This window comes from Sturnira hondurensis, unplaced genomic scaffold, assembly GCF_014824575.4.
Source record: "Sturnira hondurensis isolate 20B ecotype Veracruz unplaced genomic scaffold, ASM1482457v3 Scaffold0008782, whole genome shotgun sequence".
Lineage (NCBI taxonomy): Eukaryota > Metazoa > Chordata > Mammalia > Chiroptera > Phyllostomidae > Sturnira > Sturnira hondurensis.
Genome location: NW_028081413.1, coordinates 1,088,834 through 1,104,977, shown reverse-complemented (window position 1 = coordinate 1,104,977; position 16,144 = coordinate 1,088,834). Strand labels below are relative to the sequence as shown.

Sequence of the window (16,144 nt, the reverse complement as noted above, 5' to 3'; positions counted from 1 at the left end):
CTCTGTCGGGCTAGAACCAGGCGCCTCAGAAGTGGATTCAGAGCGTTGGGGGCGGGGTGAGGTGGCTTCCCGCAGACCAGCTGTTTGAAAGAAGAGGCTCAGCAGGCCAGAGTGCAGCAGTACGTTGGGTGCAGGTCGTTTTCATCAACTTTTCAAAGACACTTGCCGGGACTTGAAGCCTTGCCTGGGTCTCCTTTGCCTTCAGGATACGGGCAGTTTTTGTCCCCGAAATCGGAGGACCAGGCCCGCCCTGCATCAGGCAGTGGGAGCCTGCACGTGCCCTCCCACCGACTCCCAGAAGGCGGGCCGCTCCCCCAACCCCCACCCCATGGACCCGCCCAGTGCCTGTGTCACAGTTGCCGGGGGTTGGAGAGCTGTCGGGCGGGACATCCGGCTCAGTCTCGCCGCTCCCTCCCGCCTCCCACTCCAGCGTCTCAGCTCGGGAGCCGACCACCCTCTCCAGCAGACCACCTTCGCGCGCTGAGGTCTCCAGTCAGTGCTCCCCTCCCTGACCCCCGCCCAGCGCTGCGGCCCCAAACACTCGGCGACCGCCCGCAACCTGAGCCCGCCTGCCAAACAGGCTGCGCGGAGCTGGGCTGGGCTGCGCAGGCCCCCACCCCCCCGAGCACCATGTTCCCCTGCCCGCTGACCCCGCTGGCGGCCCCAAATGGCGCCGAGCCCCTGGGCCGGGCGCTGAGGCGGGCGCCACTGGGCAGGGCCCGGGCGGGTCTCGGGGGGCCGCCCCTGCTGCTGCCGTCCATGCTGATGTTCGCGGTGATCGTGGCCTCCAGCGGGCTGCTGCTCATGATCGAGAGGGGCATCCTGGCCGAGATGAAGCCCCTTCCCCTGCACCCTCCCAACCGCGAGGGCGCAGCATGGCGCAGGACGGTCCCCCAGCCTGGGGGGCTGTCCCTGGATGCTGGAGACTCGGACTTGCAGGTGAGGCAGGATATCCAGAACCGGACCTTGCGTGCTGTGTGCGGACAGCCGGGCATGCCCCGGGACCCCTGGGACTTGCCGGTGGGACAGCGGCGCACCCTGCTGCGCCACATTCTCGTGAGTGATCGCTACCACTTCCTCTATTGCTACGTCCCCAAGGTGGCCTGCTCTAATTGGAAGCGGGTGCTAAAGGTGCTGGCGGGTGTCCTGGACAGCGTGGATGTCCGCCTAAAGATGGACCACCGCAATGACCTGGTGTTCCTGGCAGACCTGCGGCCTGAGGAGATTCGCTACCGCCTGCAGCACTACTTCAAGTTCCTGTTTGTGCGGGACCCCTTGGAACGACTTCTCTCTGCTTACCGCAATAAGTTTGGCGAGATCCGAGAGTACCAGCAGCGCTATGGGGCTGAAATCGTGAGGCGGTACAGGGCAGGAGCTGGGCCCAGCCCTGCAGGGGACGATGTCACCTTCTCCGAGTTCCTGAGGTACCTAGTAGATGAGGACCCTGAGCGCATGAATGAGCATTGGATGCCCGTGTACAACCTGTGCCAGCCTTGTGCTGTGCGCTATGACTTTGTAGGCTCCTATGAGAGGCTGGAGGCTGATGCCAACCAAGTACTGGAGTGGGTGCGGGCACCACCCCATGTCCGATTCCCAGCTCGCCAGGCCTGGTACCGACCTGTCAGCCAAGAAAGCCTGCACTACCATCTGTGCAGTGCCCCGCGGTCCCTGCTGCAGGACGTGCTGCCTAAGTATATCCTGGACTTCTCCCTCTTCGCCTACCCACTGCCCAACATCACCAGGGAGGCCTGCCACCAGTGACCTTGTGTTTGGGCCAGCAGCTGTTGAGGACTGGTTTTGACAATGCCAGCTCCTTGTGCCTGCCATTCATAGGAACCCTGACTCTGGGGCCTGGAGCTTTTCCAGTTGTCTGGATGCCAGGGACTGCCCTCAGATGTTCTTTGTCCAGAGTGGGTTCCACCGTGGCTCAGAGGACTGGGTTGGACAGGGGGCCTGGTGTTTCCCCCCAGGGGGATTTCTTGGCAGCCAGTGTGATCTTTCTTGTCCTGGCAGAGCCAGGTACCAGTTTGCCAGTGAAGCAATGCATTTGTTCTACAGACTGATGCTAGGATTGTGCAGTCCACTTGGTTTACCTTAACTGCTGGCCACACCCGGAGGTGGCACCCATCAGGGGGCATGACCAGAGCCAGGGGCCCACATCCATGAGTTAGCAGTCACGTCTTACAAATGACTGTTGTGCCTTTCAGCTTCAGACTCAAAATTTCCTACACTTGCCATATTCTTTATTTTTCCAAGGAAAGGAAAACTGAGTCAGGGCTCTTGCCTGATAGCATCCAAAGACCCCTAAGCCCAGCCTCTTCTCGGGGCTCCCCCAAGGTTATGAGTGTGGCTGGTGTATCTGGCTGCCACTTTTATGACATGTTTATTTAAAATTTGTACTTTTTGATAGAACTCTTGTGAAGACTTTGTTTTCCTAATAGCTGAATTTTTAATAAAGCTGTTTTGTATACAAAATCAGCATCCCCGATTCTCCCTCTGTGCTCCTGTGTGCTGAGCAGGTCTTCCAGGTGCCTGTCTCCCCGGGTCAGGAGAGGGAGCTTGCAGGTGGAGAAAGGAAGAAGCAGTGCACCTTGTTTGGGCCAGTCTAGTGGGCCACTGCCATGCCATGGAGAACTTGGGGGCTCCCCATAGGCCATACCCGATCACAGACTCAGCTTGTAGAATGCCACTGACGGGCAAACCCTATTAGGGATGACACATCCTGTGGCTTATTCCCTGAAGAACGAGGTGGGTATGAGACACTGGCTCTTCTTTTGCTTAGATAGTAATTGTTCTTGACTGAGGAGGCCCCCAGAGGAAAAGTGGGTTGTTGTGTGAGTAAGGGGCGGTTATTCCTGGCCTTGAGAATTATAAGGAAGGCAAGGAGGCTGAGCAAGGCAGGCTACTACTGGCTTAGGTCCAGAGGAAGCTGTGGGCTATGTGGGAAGGTACATACTAGCCTGTTATTGGCATGATTTTGCAGGAGAGATTGGGGAAGGGGGCTTCTGTGGGCACTCATGGTTCTCTGCCATGTCGCACCAGGAGGTCTTACCTGTCTTACTTGACCTCTTGTCCAGGTCAGGTGTCCCCCTTCAGGGTCCACCTGGCTCTGGGGAACTTCACCTTAGATAACATTTAACCACGCTCTGTTGTCATGGCCCAGTTACTTGTCAGTCTCCCCACTGAGACTGAATTGTGGGAAGCTGAGACCATGTCTGTCTTGCTCCCAGAACCTAGCCAAGGGGCTGGCATACAATAGGTACGTATGTGGCCCAATAGAACCAAGGTGCCCATCTTGCTACAGGACAGGTAGCATTGCACTTGGGACTCACCCAGACCAGTCCAGCCCCACCTCTGCTCGCCAGCTGCCTGATCACCTCTCTGAGCCTCCGCATGCTCCACCGTCTCATGGGAATAACACCTCTCATATGTCTATTGCTGTGAGGACTAATGACAAAATGATAAAAGGAGGGCCCACCCCAGCACGTGATTTACTGATTGTTTTTTGAGATGCTAGCTGAATATCTGATCCCTTTGCAGCCTGTAGGGATAGGAGAGAAGCCAGGACACTGTGTCCACTCAGTACTGGGACCCAGAGACCTTTTGACCCATGGGTTCACTCCCTCTGTAAGGTTCTTCTTTGAGCTTCTGGCCCCTCGGGAGTCCCCTACCCCCACCCTGCCCAGCTTCTTCCTCCTTGGCTGGGAAATGCCCCTTTGGACCTATAAGGTCTACTCAGGCCCCCTTACAGGGCTGCAGTGTGGAACCCAGAGGTCCCAGAGGATGCTGGGCCCAGCTGCTGTGCTCACCTCATCTCAGGCCTCACAACAGCCCAACACCACAGCTGTTCTGCTTCGGAGACACAGAGACTGGCACAGAGAGGGTAGGTACCTGCCCAAAGTCCAGCCCGGGTCTGCACACTCCCAAACTGGGAGCCAGAGGAGAGAGTGGGCGTGGTGGGGAGAGGGGAGTATGGAGATTGTGGAAGGTGGGGGTTGAGGGAAGAGAGAATGAAAATGAAGGTTAAGAAGATGAAGGGCAGGAGGGGGTGATATTTAAGGGCATTAGCACATGTTCTCCCTCCTCAGTTCTGTCCCTGCCCCACCCTGAGGGAGTGGGAGACAAATGAAGTCCTTGATGTGGTTAGCTTGTGGACTCCTCTCCTCTCAGGCATTACAGGGTGGCAGGCCGCAGAGCATCCCAACAGTCAGTGTCAGACACCTGTGGTGTGGGCAGGGGGGTTTGAGGTAAGAGCATGCGGAGGGGGGAGCGAGGAACGGCTGAGACAAACTGCCACTTACTATCATTTTTGTCCCTCGAGTTAGACTTTGTGGAAATTAACTTGTCATCTACCCTTCCTTTCAGGAAAATAGATTTCTAAAAGAAGCTGCCAAGGAGGTGGCAGAGAGTCTTGGGGGTCCAGCTGGCCCTAGTGTGGCTTGCCTTACATCGGGCACCTAGGCCAGAGCTTGGGGTGTAGGGGTGGCAGGCTCTGGGCCACCCGGGTTGGGCAGGGCATTCTCAGGACTGGACAACTGTACTGTGTCTCCTTGGAATCCTGCGTCCACATGAAGTTGCCTCTCATCCCTGCAAAGAGCCAAGCCCTCCACTGCTGACGGTGAGGACAAGGGTGCCCCTTCAGAACACACTCCATCCCAATAACCCAGGTCTCCAGGATACAGGGGGATGGGGCTGACAATTGTTTAACTTCTCTCCAAGGCTGAGGGCAATGAACAAAGGGAAGGGGAGGAGCTGGGAGGGGCCTGGCCTTCCAAGTCTGGGCCCAGACTCCACTTCCGGGCTCCCGTTCTGGTCCAGTTTCCATCCTGTCAGATACGGGCCCAGAAACCATCTCACCTTAAATTCTGAGAGTGTGTCCCCTTCCTTTCTTCTCAAACCTCTGTTCCCTCCCTCCAGGAGGGAACCACCACATAAATGCCCTGTCAGAAGCAAGATCTGACTTGAGCAGCTGATCCTCCCCCTGGGTGAACACGGAGCCCTCACCTTTCCCAGGGCTCATCGCCAGAGAGGCCAAGCCCTGGGCCCACTGTCAGGGTGGATGGAGTGCTTTGCACATGGAACCAGCCCCTGCCTGGCATCAAGCAAGGCATTCTTTCTCTTCCTAAAGGAAAATGCTAATAATGAACAATACTGACTCTGAAATGAGAGCACCTGTGCCCAGCACACTGATAAGTCCTCTACGTGTACCCCCTTCATTCTAACGACCACCCAGCCAGGTAAGCAAAGTTATTTCCATTTTATAGATGAGGAAAGTAAGCCTAAGGGACTAGTCCACAGAGATGATGGGGGTGGGATTAAAATCCAGCTCCATCTAATATTTGCTCCTTTGTAAGTGGGCACGTACCGTAAGTTCTCCAGCTCATTGAGTCTGCCGGATAAGCATCGTGTCCATTTTCTCGGAACTCTGGACCCATCTCCAGCCCTCCTTTCCAACACCTGCAAGTGCCTCTGTCCACAGGCTTCTTCAGAACCCCCCAGGTTTGCCGCCCTGAGGACAACGTGCCAGGAGTGCCTGGCCCAGACCGTGAATATACTAGGCTTTCAGTCCGGGTCCTCCGAGGAGTCCATGCCAAGGCAGAATTAGACACGCACGAGATTTATAGGAGAAACAGCTGTGACGGATGAAGGGGAAGGGAGCAGAAGTGGGCTGGGAGAGCCTGACCCCCGTGAAAGGAGAGAGGGAAGAAGAATGGCGTGGGGAGAGTCTCAGATTTCAGTGCAGCTCTAAGAAAGTCTCTGTGGGGCACAACCCAGGGGGCATCCCCGGCAAAGGTTACCTATTGGAGGAGCCCTCCCTTGGGCAGAAATGGCCGGACTGATGGGTGGGGTGGTCTGGGGTGGGGTGGGGGTGACACTGAGGCAGGTCAAAAGATCGAAAGCTGTAGAAGCAGCTGGGGCTGTTGGCGAATTACACTTCTCACAGCAGGGTGTCTTGAAGGAAGATGTGGACACAGCAGGTCCATGGCTGCCACACAGCCCAGCTTGGCTACTCTGACCAATGGGCACTGGTTCTCAAAAGTTCTGTTGGCATATGACCTTTCAACAACCAGAAAACAGCTGTTGGCCTAGCAAAAACCTCTAAGATGTCGGGATTGGGGGGCAGAGTGGCCTGAACTCACTCTTCCCCACGGCCGTTCCTTGGAGTTATTGCGACCTTCCTCTGGGCGTTGGAAGATGTGTGCCACCACCGTGCCCGAGGGCCCGGGATATTTCCCCTGCAGTTTGCTCAACTCACTGCAGTTAACTGGGTGGATGTGGGTGATCACCTTTGCCTAGCTTTCCTCTTTCTCATAGGCTCACATGCTTTTGGGGGAGAACGGACACACCCAGAGGCTGAGTCTGGGTGCTAGAACCCCAGACCTCCCAGGGCATAGAGTCTAGGCTTTTCCCCAATCTGATCATTTCCATAAACTCCAGGACAGCCTGAGATGGAAGCAAAGGCTCCCCGAAGGGAGCTTCCAGGGACTGGCATGCCCATAAGTACCGGGCCTGTAGCATCCCCTACTGAGATCATAGGCTCATTTCATCCCAGTCCTGGACCAGTCTGCTCGGAAGTCCCAAAGGAACAATGAGAATCACAGCATCCGTCTTCATTGTTCCATCGTGAGGAGACAAAGAGGGCCTGGTCAGGCCAGGTTGCCCTGCCCTTCAACCCTCCGACAGGAAAGCTGGGCCAACTTCAGCCTTGGGGTGGGGCTTTGGGGACAGAAAGACATGAGGGCCTTCAAGAGCTCAGTAAGGAGGAGCCTGTCGTATTCCTCCTGCTACTGGCTCAGCTGCTTCCCCAGGCCTGAGGGGCCACCACCTCACTGTCTGCAGATGGAGGAAACCAGATATTCCACCTCACAGCAGCCCAGGGGGCGCCCACTGGGTCATTTCTCTGTCCTCCGCCCTGGACATACTGAGCTGCCCCTGAGACCCTGCCAGAGCCTCAGGGGCAGCAGAGCCTTAAGGATCCAAGCACTGTGTCCAGAGAGGCCATCAGAGCAGAGGAGTCCATGGCAACCGAAGACCAGGCTTGCTGCTGAGCAAAGAGCCCCAGGCTGCCTGGAGGGAAGACTCTGAGGCAGGCCCAGAACGGTGGTGTTGGCTGGGTGGCGCAAAGGAAATGCGGGAAAGCTTTCTGATGTAGGAGCTCAACCAAATTGGGGGTTAGCTGACCACTGGCAACCCAGGCATGCCTCCCCCACCCACCAGTGAGAAGCTATAATGAACCTCTTCCACAGAAGCTGCTGGACACAAGAGCAGGCCAGTCCCCTGGTAGGGGGGGTCTCCTGTTGTCCAGGGGCAAGTGGCCAGCAAGAGAACAACAGCTGTTCTGATAGCTGAGGGAGCTGGACTGACTAAAGCAGGAAAGCCAGGAGAGAGAAGCCAGCCCCTGGGCGACTTTCTGGGAGGACTCTGATTTTTGTTCGCTGAGACTACCCTCAGCCCAAGCTCCCACATACAACAAAATGAGTAGGTGGAGGACAAGGGGAGAGATGGGCAAGAGGAAGGACAGAACAAGAAAGGGGACGTACAGGCTCTGCCCAGTTGCCTGGCCCTCCTGAGGCTTCTCTCAGCTACTGACCAGTTAGCCTCTCCCTCCTCTGACGCTCCCTGGTCCCTAGTACTGCACACCTCTAGGAGAGCTTTTAACCCATGGGGCTCCTTGCCTGTCCCTGCCCTATGGACTAGGAGTTTCCCAAAGGCAAGGGCCAGGTCTTGTTCACATAGAAGGTGCTCAGTGAAGGTTGAAGTGCTAAGTGGAAGGTCCGATGATGGATGGATGGGTCGGTGGGCAGATGGATAGATGAATAGGAGTGGGTGTATGTTTGTGTGAATGAAAGGATGGATGGCTAGATGAAAAAGTGAGTGGATGGAAGGATGGGAGGATAGATGGATGGATGATGGACAGATGGACAGGTGGGTGGATGGCCAGATGAAGGAGTACGAGGATGGATGCATGAGTAAGTGGCAGCAGAGGGACTGAAGGAAGAGGAACTTCTGCAGGGAGAGAGATCAGGAGTCACAGTGGACATCTGGTAGTTACAGATTGCTTCTTAAAAGGAAAAGACTGGAAGGAAAGAGAGGCGTTCCATGCAGAAAGCAATGGTAGAGCTTTGGCAGATGGAGGAAGTGGCCCGGGCAGGGCTGGGTCCTGGGCTTGTGGAGATACAGGAGGGAAGGGGCACCACTTGGACAGGTGGGAATATAGCCAGGTGAGGCAGATGTCAGGAAAAGTGGGAGTCAACGAGTGACCATGAGAATTCCCCAAAGGGAGGAACTTCCAGCAATCAAAACAAATGTCTCTCCTAAAACAGAGGTAAAGGGGGTCTGCATTCATTTGTTCCTAATCCACCTGGGCGGGCTTTCTACAAGAGGTGGGTCTTTTTTTTTTTTTTAGGAGAGGTGGGTCTTCACCACCAACGTTTAGTAGGGAGGGCATCCCTTGGGGCATTAAGGACACAGAGGGACCCGATTCCTGCATTCCAGTCCAGACTCCGCCACAAGCTTCTAATGATCTTGAGCAATTCCCTTTAAGTCTCAGTTTCCTTACCCATCACTGTTACGACCTTATGGGGACTTGCAGACCACATGAGGAAAGCAGTTTATATGGCACAAAACTCTGAACAAGCAGGAGGCTGGAGAGAGCAATGGGATGAGAGTTTAGGAGTCAGAAAGTCCTGGGCTCCGATACTTGAGGTCTTGCTCAGGCACTCACTAGCTGGGCCAGGTGAACAAAGCCCCTAAGCCTCTCTGAGCCTGATTCCCCACAAGTGAAATGAGTGAAATAACACCTTCCTTAAAGAACTGTTGTGAGGTTTCAAAGTAACTCACACAACACACCTGGCATTCAATAAGTGGAAGTTAACATTACAGAGAAGGGATTAATCAAGACTGCTGTGTGCAACCAGGCAGCCGGTGCTGGACACAGGCTGGGTCTCCCAGAGGAGGGAGCCCGTCTTTCTCATTCTCAAAAAGGTACCGTCTGTTTTCCAAGTTCTGCACTTGGGGGCCTGTCTCCATTAAGCCTGGGACTGTTTCCATCTCTATTCTGTTACCTTCCGCAGTGGAGAAGCCTGAAGGCCAAGCTCTGAATGTGGCCCATGACCCAGGCTCTAAAGGTGGGTCCAGAGCAGAGTGAGAGAGGAGGGCTGCCTCTCCATGTTGGGGGCACTGTCACCACCCCGTAAGGAGCCAGGCAGAGTGGGGGAGGTTCCAGCAGGACTCCAGCAGCCTGAGTCCTGCCACCATCCAGGGACAGAGCCTGTCATTCCACTGTTCCACAGTCTTCCTTTTGGTTTGAGAGATCATCCCCATGGGAATGCAAAAGTCAGACGACCATAGTAAGGAGCTGCCATTTGTTAGCTGCCTCTTTGTGCCAGATCCTGTGCGAAGAGATTTCTGTACACCTTTTCTCCTGCTTCTTATTGTGAGAACGTTCAAACCTACATAAAAGTTGTAAAAATAGTACAGTGAAACCCACAGACCTAGATTCACCTGTTCGCATTTTGCCCCGTTTGTTTTATCTCTCTGGATGTGTATGTTTTTCGAAATCTTTTCAGAATAGGTTACAGAGTTTGTCATGCTGCACCCCCAAAATATTTCAGCGTGTATCTCCTGAGGAAAAGGGCATTCTGCTGTGTAACCCAGTGCTGTAATCAAACTTAGGACATTTTTACAGTAATGTAATAGTACTATACAAGTCCACATTTAAATTTTCCCAGGTGTTCAGGTAATTTTTGTAACTTTTTATTTTTAAATCCAGTTAAAGGTCATGCACTACGTTTAGTTGTCATACTTCTCAGTCTTCTTTCACTGAAAACAGTGCCCCACCCCCACCTTTGGTCTTTCACGCCATTAACATTTTGAAGTGTTCAAATTAGTTGTTTGCAGACTGTCCCTCGATCTGGATTTTCCGATGGTTACATTCATGCCGACCTGCGTGTTTGATTCTCCTAGCGACTATCTGGCAGATTTTACTACTTCATTTTACAGCAGAGGAGGCAGAGGGTCGGAGAGGGTGTCTCACAGCTGCCTAGAGGCTCCCCAGGGAGTGGAGGCAGAGAGCTTGGTTCCAGTCTGTGTTCGTAGTCCGTGCTGCCTGGGCCAGCTGCAAAGTCTTCTCAGTTGGGTTATGTGATGGATTTGTTTATCAGCCTCTTTTAGCACCTTGACCATGAATAGAGAACAGGTTCTGACAGGACTGCATGTGGGAAGAAGAGCAATATCCCAGGGGAGGGACACTTCCAACGTACTCTGAAGCGAGCCCCAGTCTCCACAGTGGCCTGACTGGAACCCCAAATGGTCCTTTAGGCTGTTATGGAAATTTGACTTTTTCAGCCCTTTTCTAGACCTTCAGGGAGAGTGATGCATATCTCTCTCTCTCTCTCTCTCACAAACACACACACACACACACACACACGAGCTTGTGCGCCACACACTACTAGGGTATAACAATCTTCTAGTTACCATCATAGATGAATGCTGTCCCGTTGCCTAGCAACCTCAGGGCATTTCCGCCCTTCCCAGCCAGAGGGTGGGTAGAGAGGGCAACCACGTGACTGGCTGGGAGTCTAGCAGTGGAGGTCTCCTGGCCCGCTTCCTCAAGGCCAGTTGCCTAACAACCATGGAGGTCCTGGTTCTCCAGGGAGTTACCTCATAGGGGGTGAGGGGAGCCTCTTTAGGGCCTTTCCTCCTGGCTTGGGAGCCGCACACACGCACTTCAGAAGGCAGGGCCCCTCCCAGAGGGGAGTGCCTGGCAGCTGAGGGGAAGATGCACACGGCACTGGGCAGTGAATCTTTGAAGAGAAATAAGTAAAAGGAGATTCTGGATAAGAACCTCGTTATTCCAGGACAGTCTAGCTTCTTTCGATCTGGTGCCTCAGAGGTTCAGAGAGCTGGTGGCCAAGAGTGCTGGGTTTGGGTCCTGGCTGTACTCCTCTGTGAAAGGAGGGAGATGGATGGTCCATGCACCTGGGCAGCTCCTTAATCACCCAAGCCTACAGTTAATCTTGAATTGTACGTATAACTTTAACCGTTTTATTTAGGGAAGATTTAGGCCAAGGGTCCTTGCCTGGGGTCCTCAGGACCCCTGAAGGGTCTGTGGACAGAATTCAGGGGATTGGTCAACTTGGGGAAAAGTTACATCTTTATTTTCACTAACCTGTTTTGAAATGTGTGAAAATTTTATGAAATATTATAAGTGCATAGTTTCATGAAGTAGTAAAGTTGATGACTTTATCATCTATCGAAATCACAGATACTTTTATATGATTTTACAGTTTAAGATACCACAAGCCCCTAATTATGCCCTTAACTACTTATAAGTGACGACGGTCATCAGACCTGCTGCTGGACCTCATAAAGCAGCACATATCAATGCCACGTTTTTGTTTTTCAGTGTTTTGAGAACTAAATTTCAATATAGTTGGTTTCCTTTGCAATCCTATGCATCTTTTAAAAGATTTTATTTATTTGTAGAGAGGGGAAGGGTGGGAGAAAGCCAGGGAAAGAAACAGAGAATTGGCTTCCTCTCACATCCCCAGCGGGGGACCTGGCCCCCTACCCAGGCATGTGCCCTGACTGGGAATCGAACCAGCAACCCTTTGGTTTGCAGGCCTGCACTGAGTTCTCAGTCCACTGAGCCACACCAGCCAGGGCTGCAATCCTATGTGTTTTTCTAAAATGCAAAACATAATTCTGAGCCTTTACCAGACCACCAAAGGGAGCTGTGGTACAAAAAAAAGAAAGAAAGAAAGAAAAGGTTTAAAGGCTCAGGTTTAAACTATGGAAGTTTTTGTCAGATGAAGACCCAAGGATGTGTTCTGGGGAGTCTTATAAGTTCGAATGTTTGATCTCCATGCTCTAACCCAAGCAAGTCACTGTGCCATCTTCCTGATGGTTTGATCACTACCTCACCATCTGCTACAGAGGGGCCCTCTCAGCTTCTGAGTTTGCATTTACAGCAGAGGTGGTGCCAGACAGCTACCTGAATTGTTCCATTCTGATTAGAAAAAGAGAGAGATCAAATATGTAAATGATGACAACACAAAAATAAAATGCTGAGGAAGTCGGCAGGAGGAAGTGTATTGAACTCAGAGAGCCGGCCGCGCATGGTGGGCGCCGCAGCCAGGTGGGCAGGGCTCAGTGGCAGCGTCACAATAGCACTCATCACGTAAGATTAATCATTTTAATTTGGACTGTTTTTATAGTAGTTCTCATCTTGTTCTGGCTTCCACAGTAGTGTAATAACTGTTAGCAGGAATGTATTTAGTGTCATGTTTTGTACTTACTTGAGTAACAAGTTGACTCTAGAGATCTGAGCATTTTTTCCTCTTTAACAAGGATGTGCTTCTTGAAGGTGAAAAATGCTGCACTCGGGCATGTTGGACAACTTCCTGTTTTCTTCTCTGGCTTATCCCCTTTTCCACTGAAGAACGACTGAGTTAGGGTCTCAAGCTTTAGAATGACTTAATTTCAAAGGTTTCCCAGATAAACGATGAAAGACCAAATGACCTGGTAATGCCTGAAGATGTCTAGTGTACAATTCCTTGATTCATATCCAAAGTCACTCTCCCACCATGAGGACTAAAATATGGGTGTTTTTATTCCAGTGAGAGTTTCATACTGTGTTTGACCTTCTACAGACATGGCTTCATTGTGGCGTAAGCACTGACGGTGAGGTTGGGGAGCACAGTGTCATGAAGTCAAGGGACAGGCCACACTAACACATGGTGTACACGAAATATTCCTTTTTTTCTAATCTACTCTGAGGAGCATTTAAGTCTTGTGTCCTACGGTTTTATCATAATATAAAAAATCTAGATGTGCTATATTTATGGTATATATATTTTTTCTTTCCTGTAGCAGGGCCTGAAATTAGAAAACCTACAGTGTTAGAGGGTTCAACTTTCACTGATTAACTTTAACCCTCTTACGGATCAAACATCAACCAGTTTGCCAGTGTTAGTGTTTTCAAACGGAGCGCAGGCTGGACTTGCAGCCCCATTCAGTGCGGCAGCTGCGTGCTCAGAGCTCAGAGCTGCGGGCTTCCTCTGGGCTTCCTCTCGGAGAGTCCCAGTTGCTGGCGGTGCCCCTCTGCTGCTGTAGGGGCTCTTCCAGTTGTCCTGGCGACCTCCCTCCGTGTTTCCAGGCTACTCCACAGCCTGTGGGGAGTGGTGGCCAGCCTCGGACAGCGTGTTCCCTGCCTCAGGGCAGCTTCCCTGTGGCACTCCCTCCTCCCCACCCGACTGGTGTGTCCTCTGAGCTGCCACCCCCTTTCTTGCAGGTACAGTTTTCCTTGTCGACATGCCTGACTCTTCAAGGTTGGGGTGGTTCTATTCCATCATTCCGGTCCTCAAAGTGCCCAGGAAGCTTAGTTTTACATTCTTTTTCTAGAGCAACTGGGAAAATAAGTCTCCCCGGACCTGGCTGGGGGGACACTGCTGGACGAATATCACTCAGAGCACATCGGACGAGGTTCCTAGATGGGATGTACTTTTGTGCACGTGTGTGGCAAAATGAAACAAAACAAAACCCAAAACCCCGTAAGTTTATCCTCTTCACCATTTTAAAAGAGTGCAGTTCAGTATTGTTAACTATATGCACATTGTTGTACAACAAATCTCCAGAACTTTGTCATCTTGCATGGCTGAAACTATACTCATTGAACTACACTCAGCTCTCTATTTCCCTCCCTCCCAGCACCTGGCAACTGCCATTCTTCTCTCTATTTCCATGGACTGACCACTTCAGACAGATACCTCGTGTAAGTGGAGTCATGCAGTACATGTCTTTCTGTGGCTGGATTATTTACATAGTATAATGTCCTCAAGGCTCATCCATGTTGTAGCATGTGACAGGATTTCCTTCTATTTTTTTAAGGCTGAATAATAATCCATTGTATGTATATACCACATTTTGTTCATCCGTTCACTTCACCTGCTGATGGACATGTAGGTTGTTTCCACACTTTGGCTATTGTGAATAATGGACACGGGGTGCAAATATCTCGTCCAGAGCCTGTTTTAAATTCTTTTGGATGTATACCTAGAAGTGGGATTACAGAATCATACGATAGTTCTATTTTTATTTATTTGTTTGTTTATAGGAAACCCCACACTGTCTCCTGTTGCAGCTGTGTCATTTTACAATCCCACCAACAGTGTACCAGGGTTCCAATACCGCCATGTCCTCGACACCTCTTATTTTCCTTTTTGATAGTGGCCATTCTAATGGGTATGGGTGATATCTCATTGTGATTTTGATTTGCATTTCTCTGATGCTTAGTGATGTTGAGCATCTTTTCATATGCTTGTTGTCCATTTGTATGTCTCCTTTGGAAAAATGTCTACTCTAGTCCTCTGCCCATTTTTTTCCTCTGCCCATTTTAAATTGTATCTTTTGTTGTTGTTGAATTGTACAAGTTCTTTATATATGCTTTGCAAATATTTTCTCCCATTCAATAGGTTGTCTTTTTATTCTGTTGGTTGTTTCCTTCCCTGCACAGTGTTAAAGTTTGATGTAGTCCCGTTATTCTATTTTTTTCTTTTGCTTTGTTACCTATGCTTTTGGTGTTGTATCTAAGAAAGCATTTCCTATTCCAGTATTAGGAAGATTTCCCCCTGTGTTTTCTTCTAGTAGTTTTATAGTTTCAGGTCTTATATTTAGATCTTTAATAATCAATTTTTAGTTAAGTTTTGTAGATGACGTAAGATAAGGGTCTGTCTTCATTCTTTTTCATGTGGCTATCCAGTTTTCCCAACACCATTTGTTGAAAGGCTGCCTTTTCTTTGTTGTGTTGTCTTGGCACTTTTATTGAAAATCATCTGATCGTATACACAAGGGTTTATGTTTGGGCTCTCCATTCTGTTCCATTGATCTCTATGTCTGTCTTTATGCCAGTACCATACTGTTTTGATTATTATAGTTTTGTAATATGTTTTGATATCAGTACGTATGAGGCCTCCAGCTGTGTTCTTCTTTCTCAAGATTGTTTTGGCTATTCAAGATCCTATCAGATTCCATATGAAGTTTAGGGTGGCTCTTTCTATTTCTGCAAAAAATGCCATTGTAGACCAGTGGTTCTTAACCTGTGGTCCTAGAATCCCTGGATGGCATTTATGGTGCTGAGAGCCTCCTAGAACTATGTGTGTCTGCCTCCGATCATTTTCACTTGGCCTCTGCTCGGATATCTGAGGGTTCTTCAGAGCCTGCAGATTGGGCTTCTGAGCACACAATCCACAAATGTCAAGAATGGTGGCCACCGGCAGTGGGTCTGTCATGATACAAGAGGAAGTTACACAAAGGCATCAAATCCAAAGGAGCTCATGGAATACAAATGTAGCCTTATTGTTAACTAGTGTTGTTGGTGTTGGATTTTTAGTTACCATTATTAACACTTTGGGGACAATACTGCACTCTTTAAAAAAAAATATATATATATATATATATATATATATTATTTATTTATTTTTAGAGAGTGGGAAGGGAGGGAGAAAGAGGAGAGAAACATCAGTGCATGGTTGCCTCTTGTGCGCTCCCCACTGGGGACCCAGCCCACAACCCAGGCAAGTGCTTGACTAGGAATCAAACTGGTGACCCTTTGGTTCATAGCCGGCCCTCAATACACTGAGCACCACCAGCCAGGGCTGCTCTCTTAATCTGTACCTTGCAGGCTTTATTAATTAGAAAGTGATATCCCATGAAATGATTATCACTTGAGTGTGTTTGCCCTGAAATAGATATCTGCTTTTCTCAAAACCTGTCTTTCTTTTCTGTTTGGGTCTCTGGTGGCCCATCATCTGAGCCCCACAGAAGCAGGACAGGGGTCATTTTTAATTACTTTTGTCTCATCAGGTTAGGTGTGGAAGTTTGGTGATGAAGTTATTACCATGCATGTTCCCTGGTGGTGTCTGGGCAGGCGGGGGGACAGCTTCACCACATCTTGACACGTTTTGTTCAACAGCTGGTATTCTTGGGCATAGTGGGCCAAAAATCTTTTACGATAATTGTTAATGCACTTGTCGTTAGAGACTGCTATGGACTGCATGTTTGTGTCCTATCGAAATTCAAGTGTTGAAGCCCGAATCCCCAATGTACTAGTATTAGAATGTGGGCCTTAGGTTTAGATGAGGTC

At 50.7% G+C, this 16,144-nt stretch overlaps 1 protein-coding gene across 2 annotated transcripts; it reads left to right on the top strand.

Moving 5' to 3' along the window:
• The first annotated feature begins 382 nt into the window (after nt 1-382).
• On the top strand, nt 383-2,462 carry CHST14 (carbohydrate sulfotransferase 14). Of its 2 annotated transcripts, XM_037056069.1 has the most exons (2): nt 383-939; nt 1,099-2,462. In XM_037056069.1, exons 1-2 carry the CDS (start codon nt 631-633, stop codon nt 1,759-1,761), a joined length of 972 nt encoding a protein of 323 aa, XP_036911964.1. In that variant the 5' UTR covers nt 383-630; the 3' UTR covers nt 1,762-2,462. The 2 variants fall into 2 exon arrangements, with proteins under 2 accessions (XP_036911964.1, XP_036911963.1); XM_037056068.1 differs by having other exon boundaries at nt 383-2,462.
• Nucleotides 2,463-16,144: the final 13,682 nt, after the last annotated feature.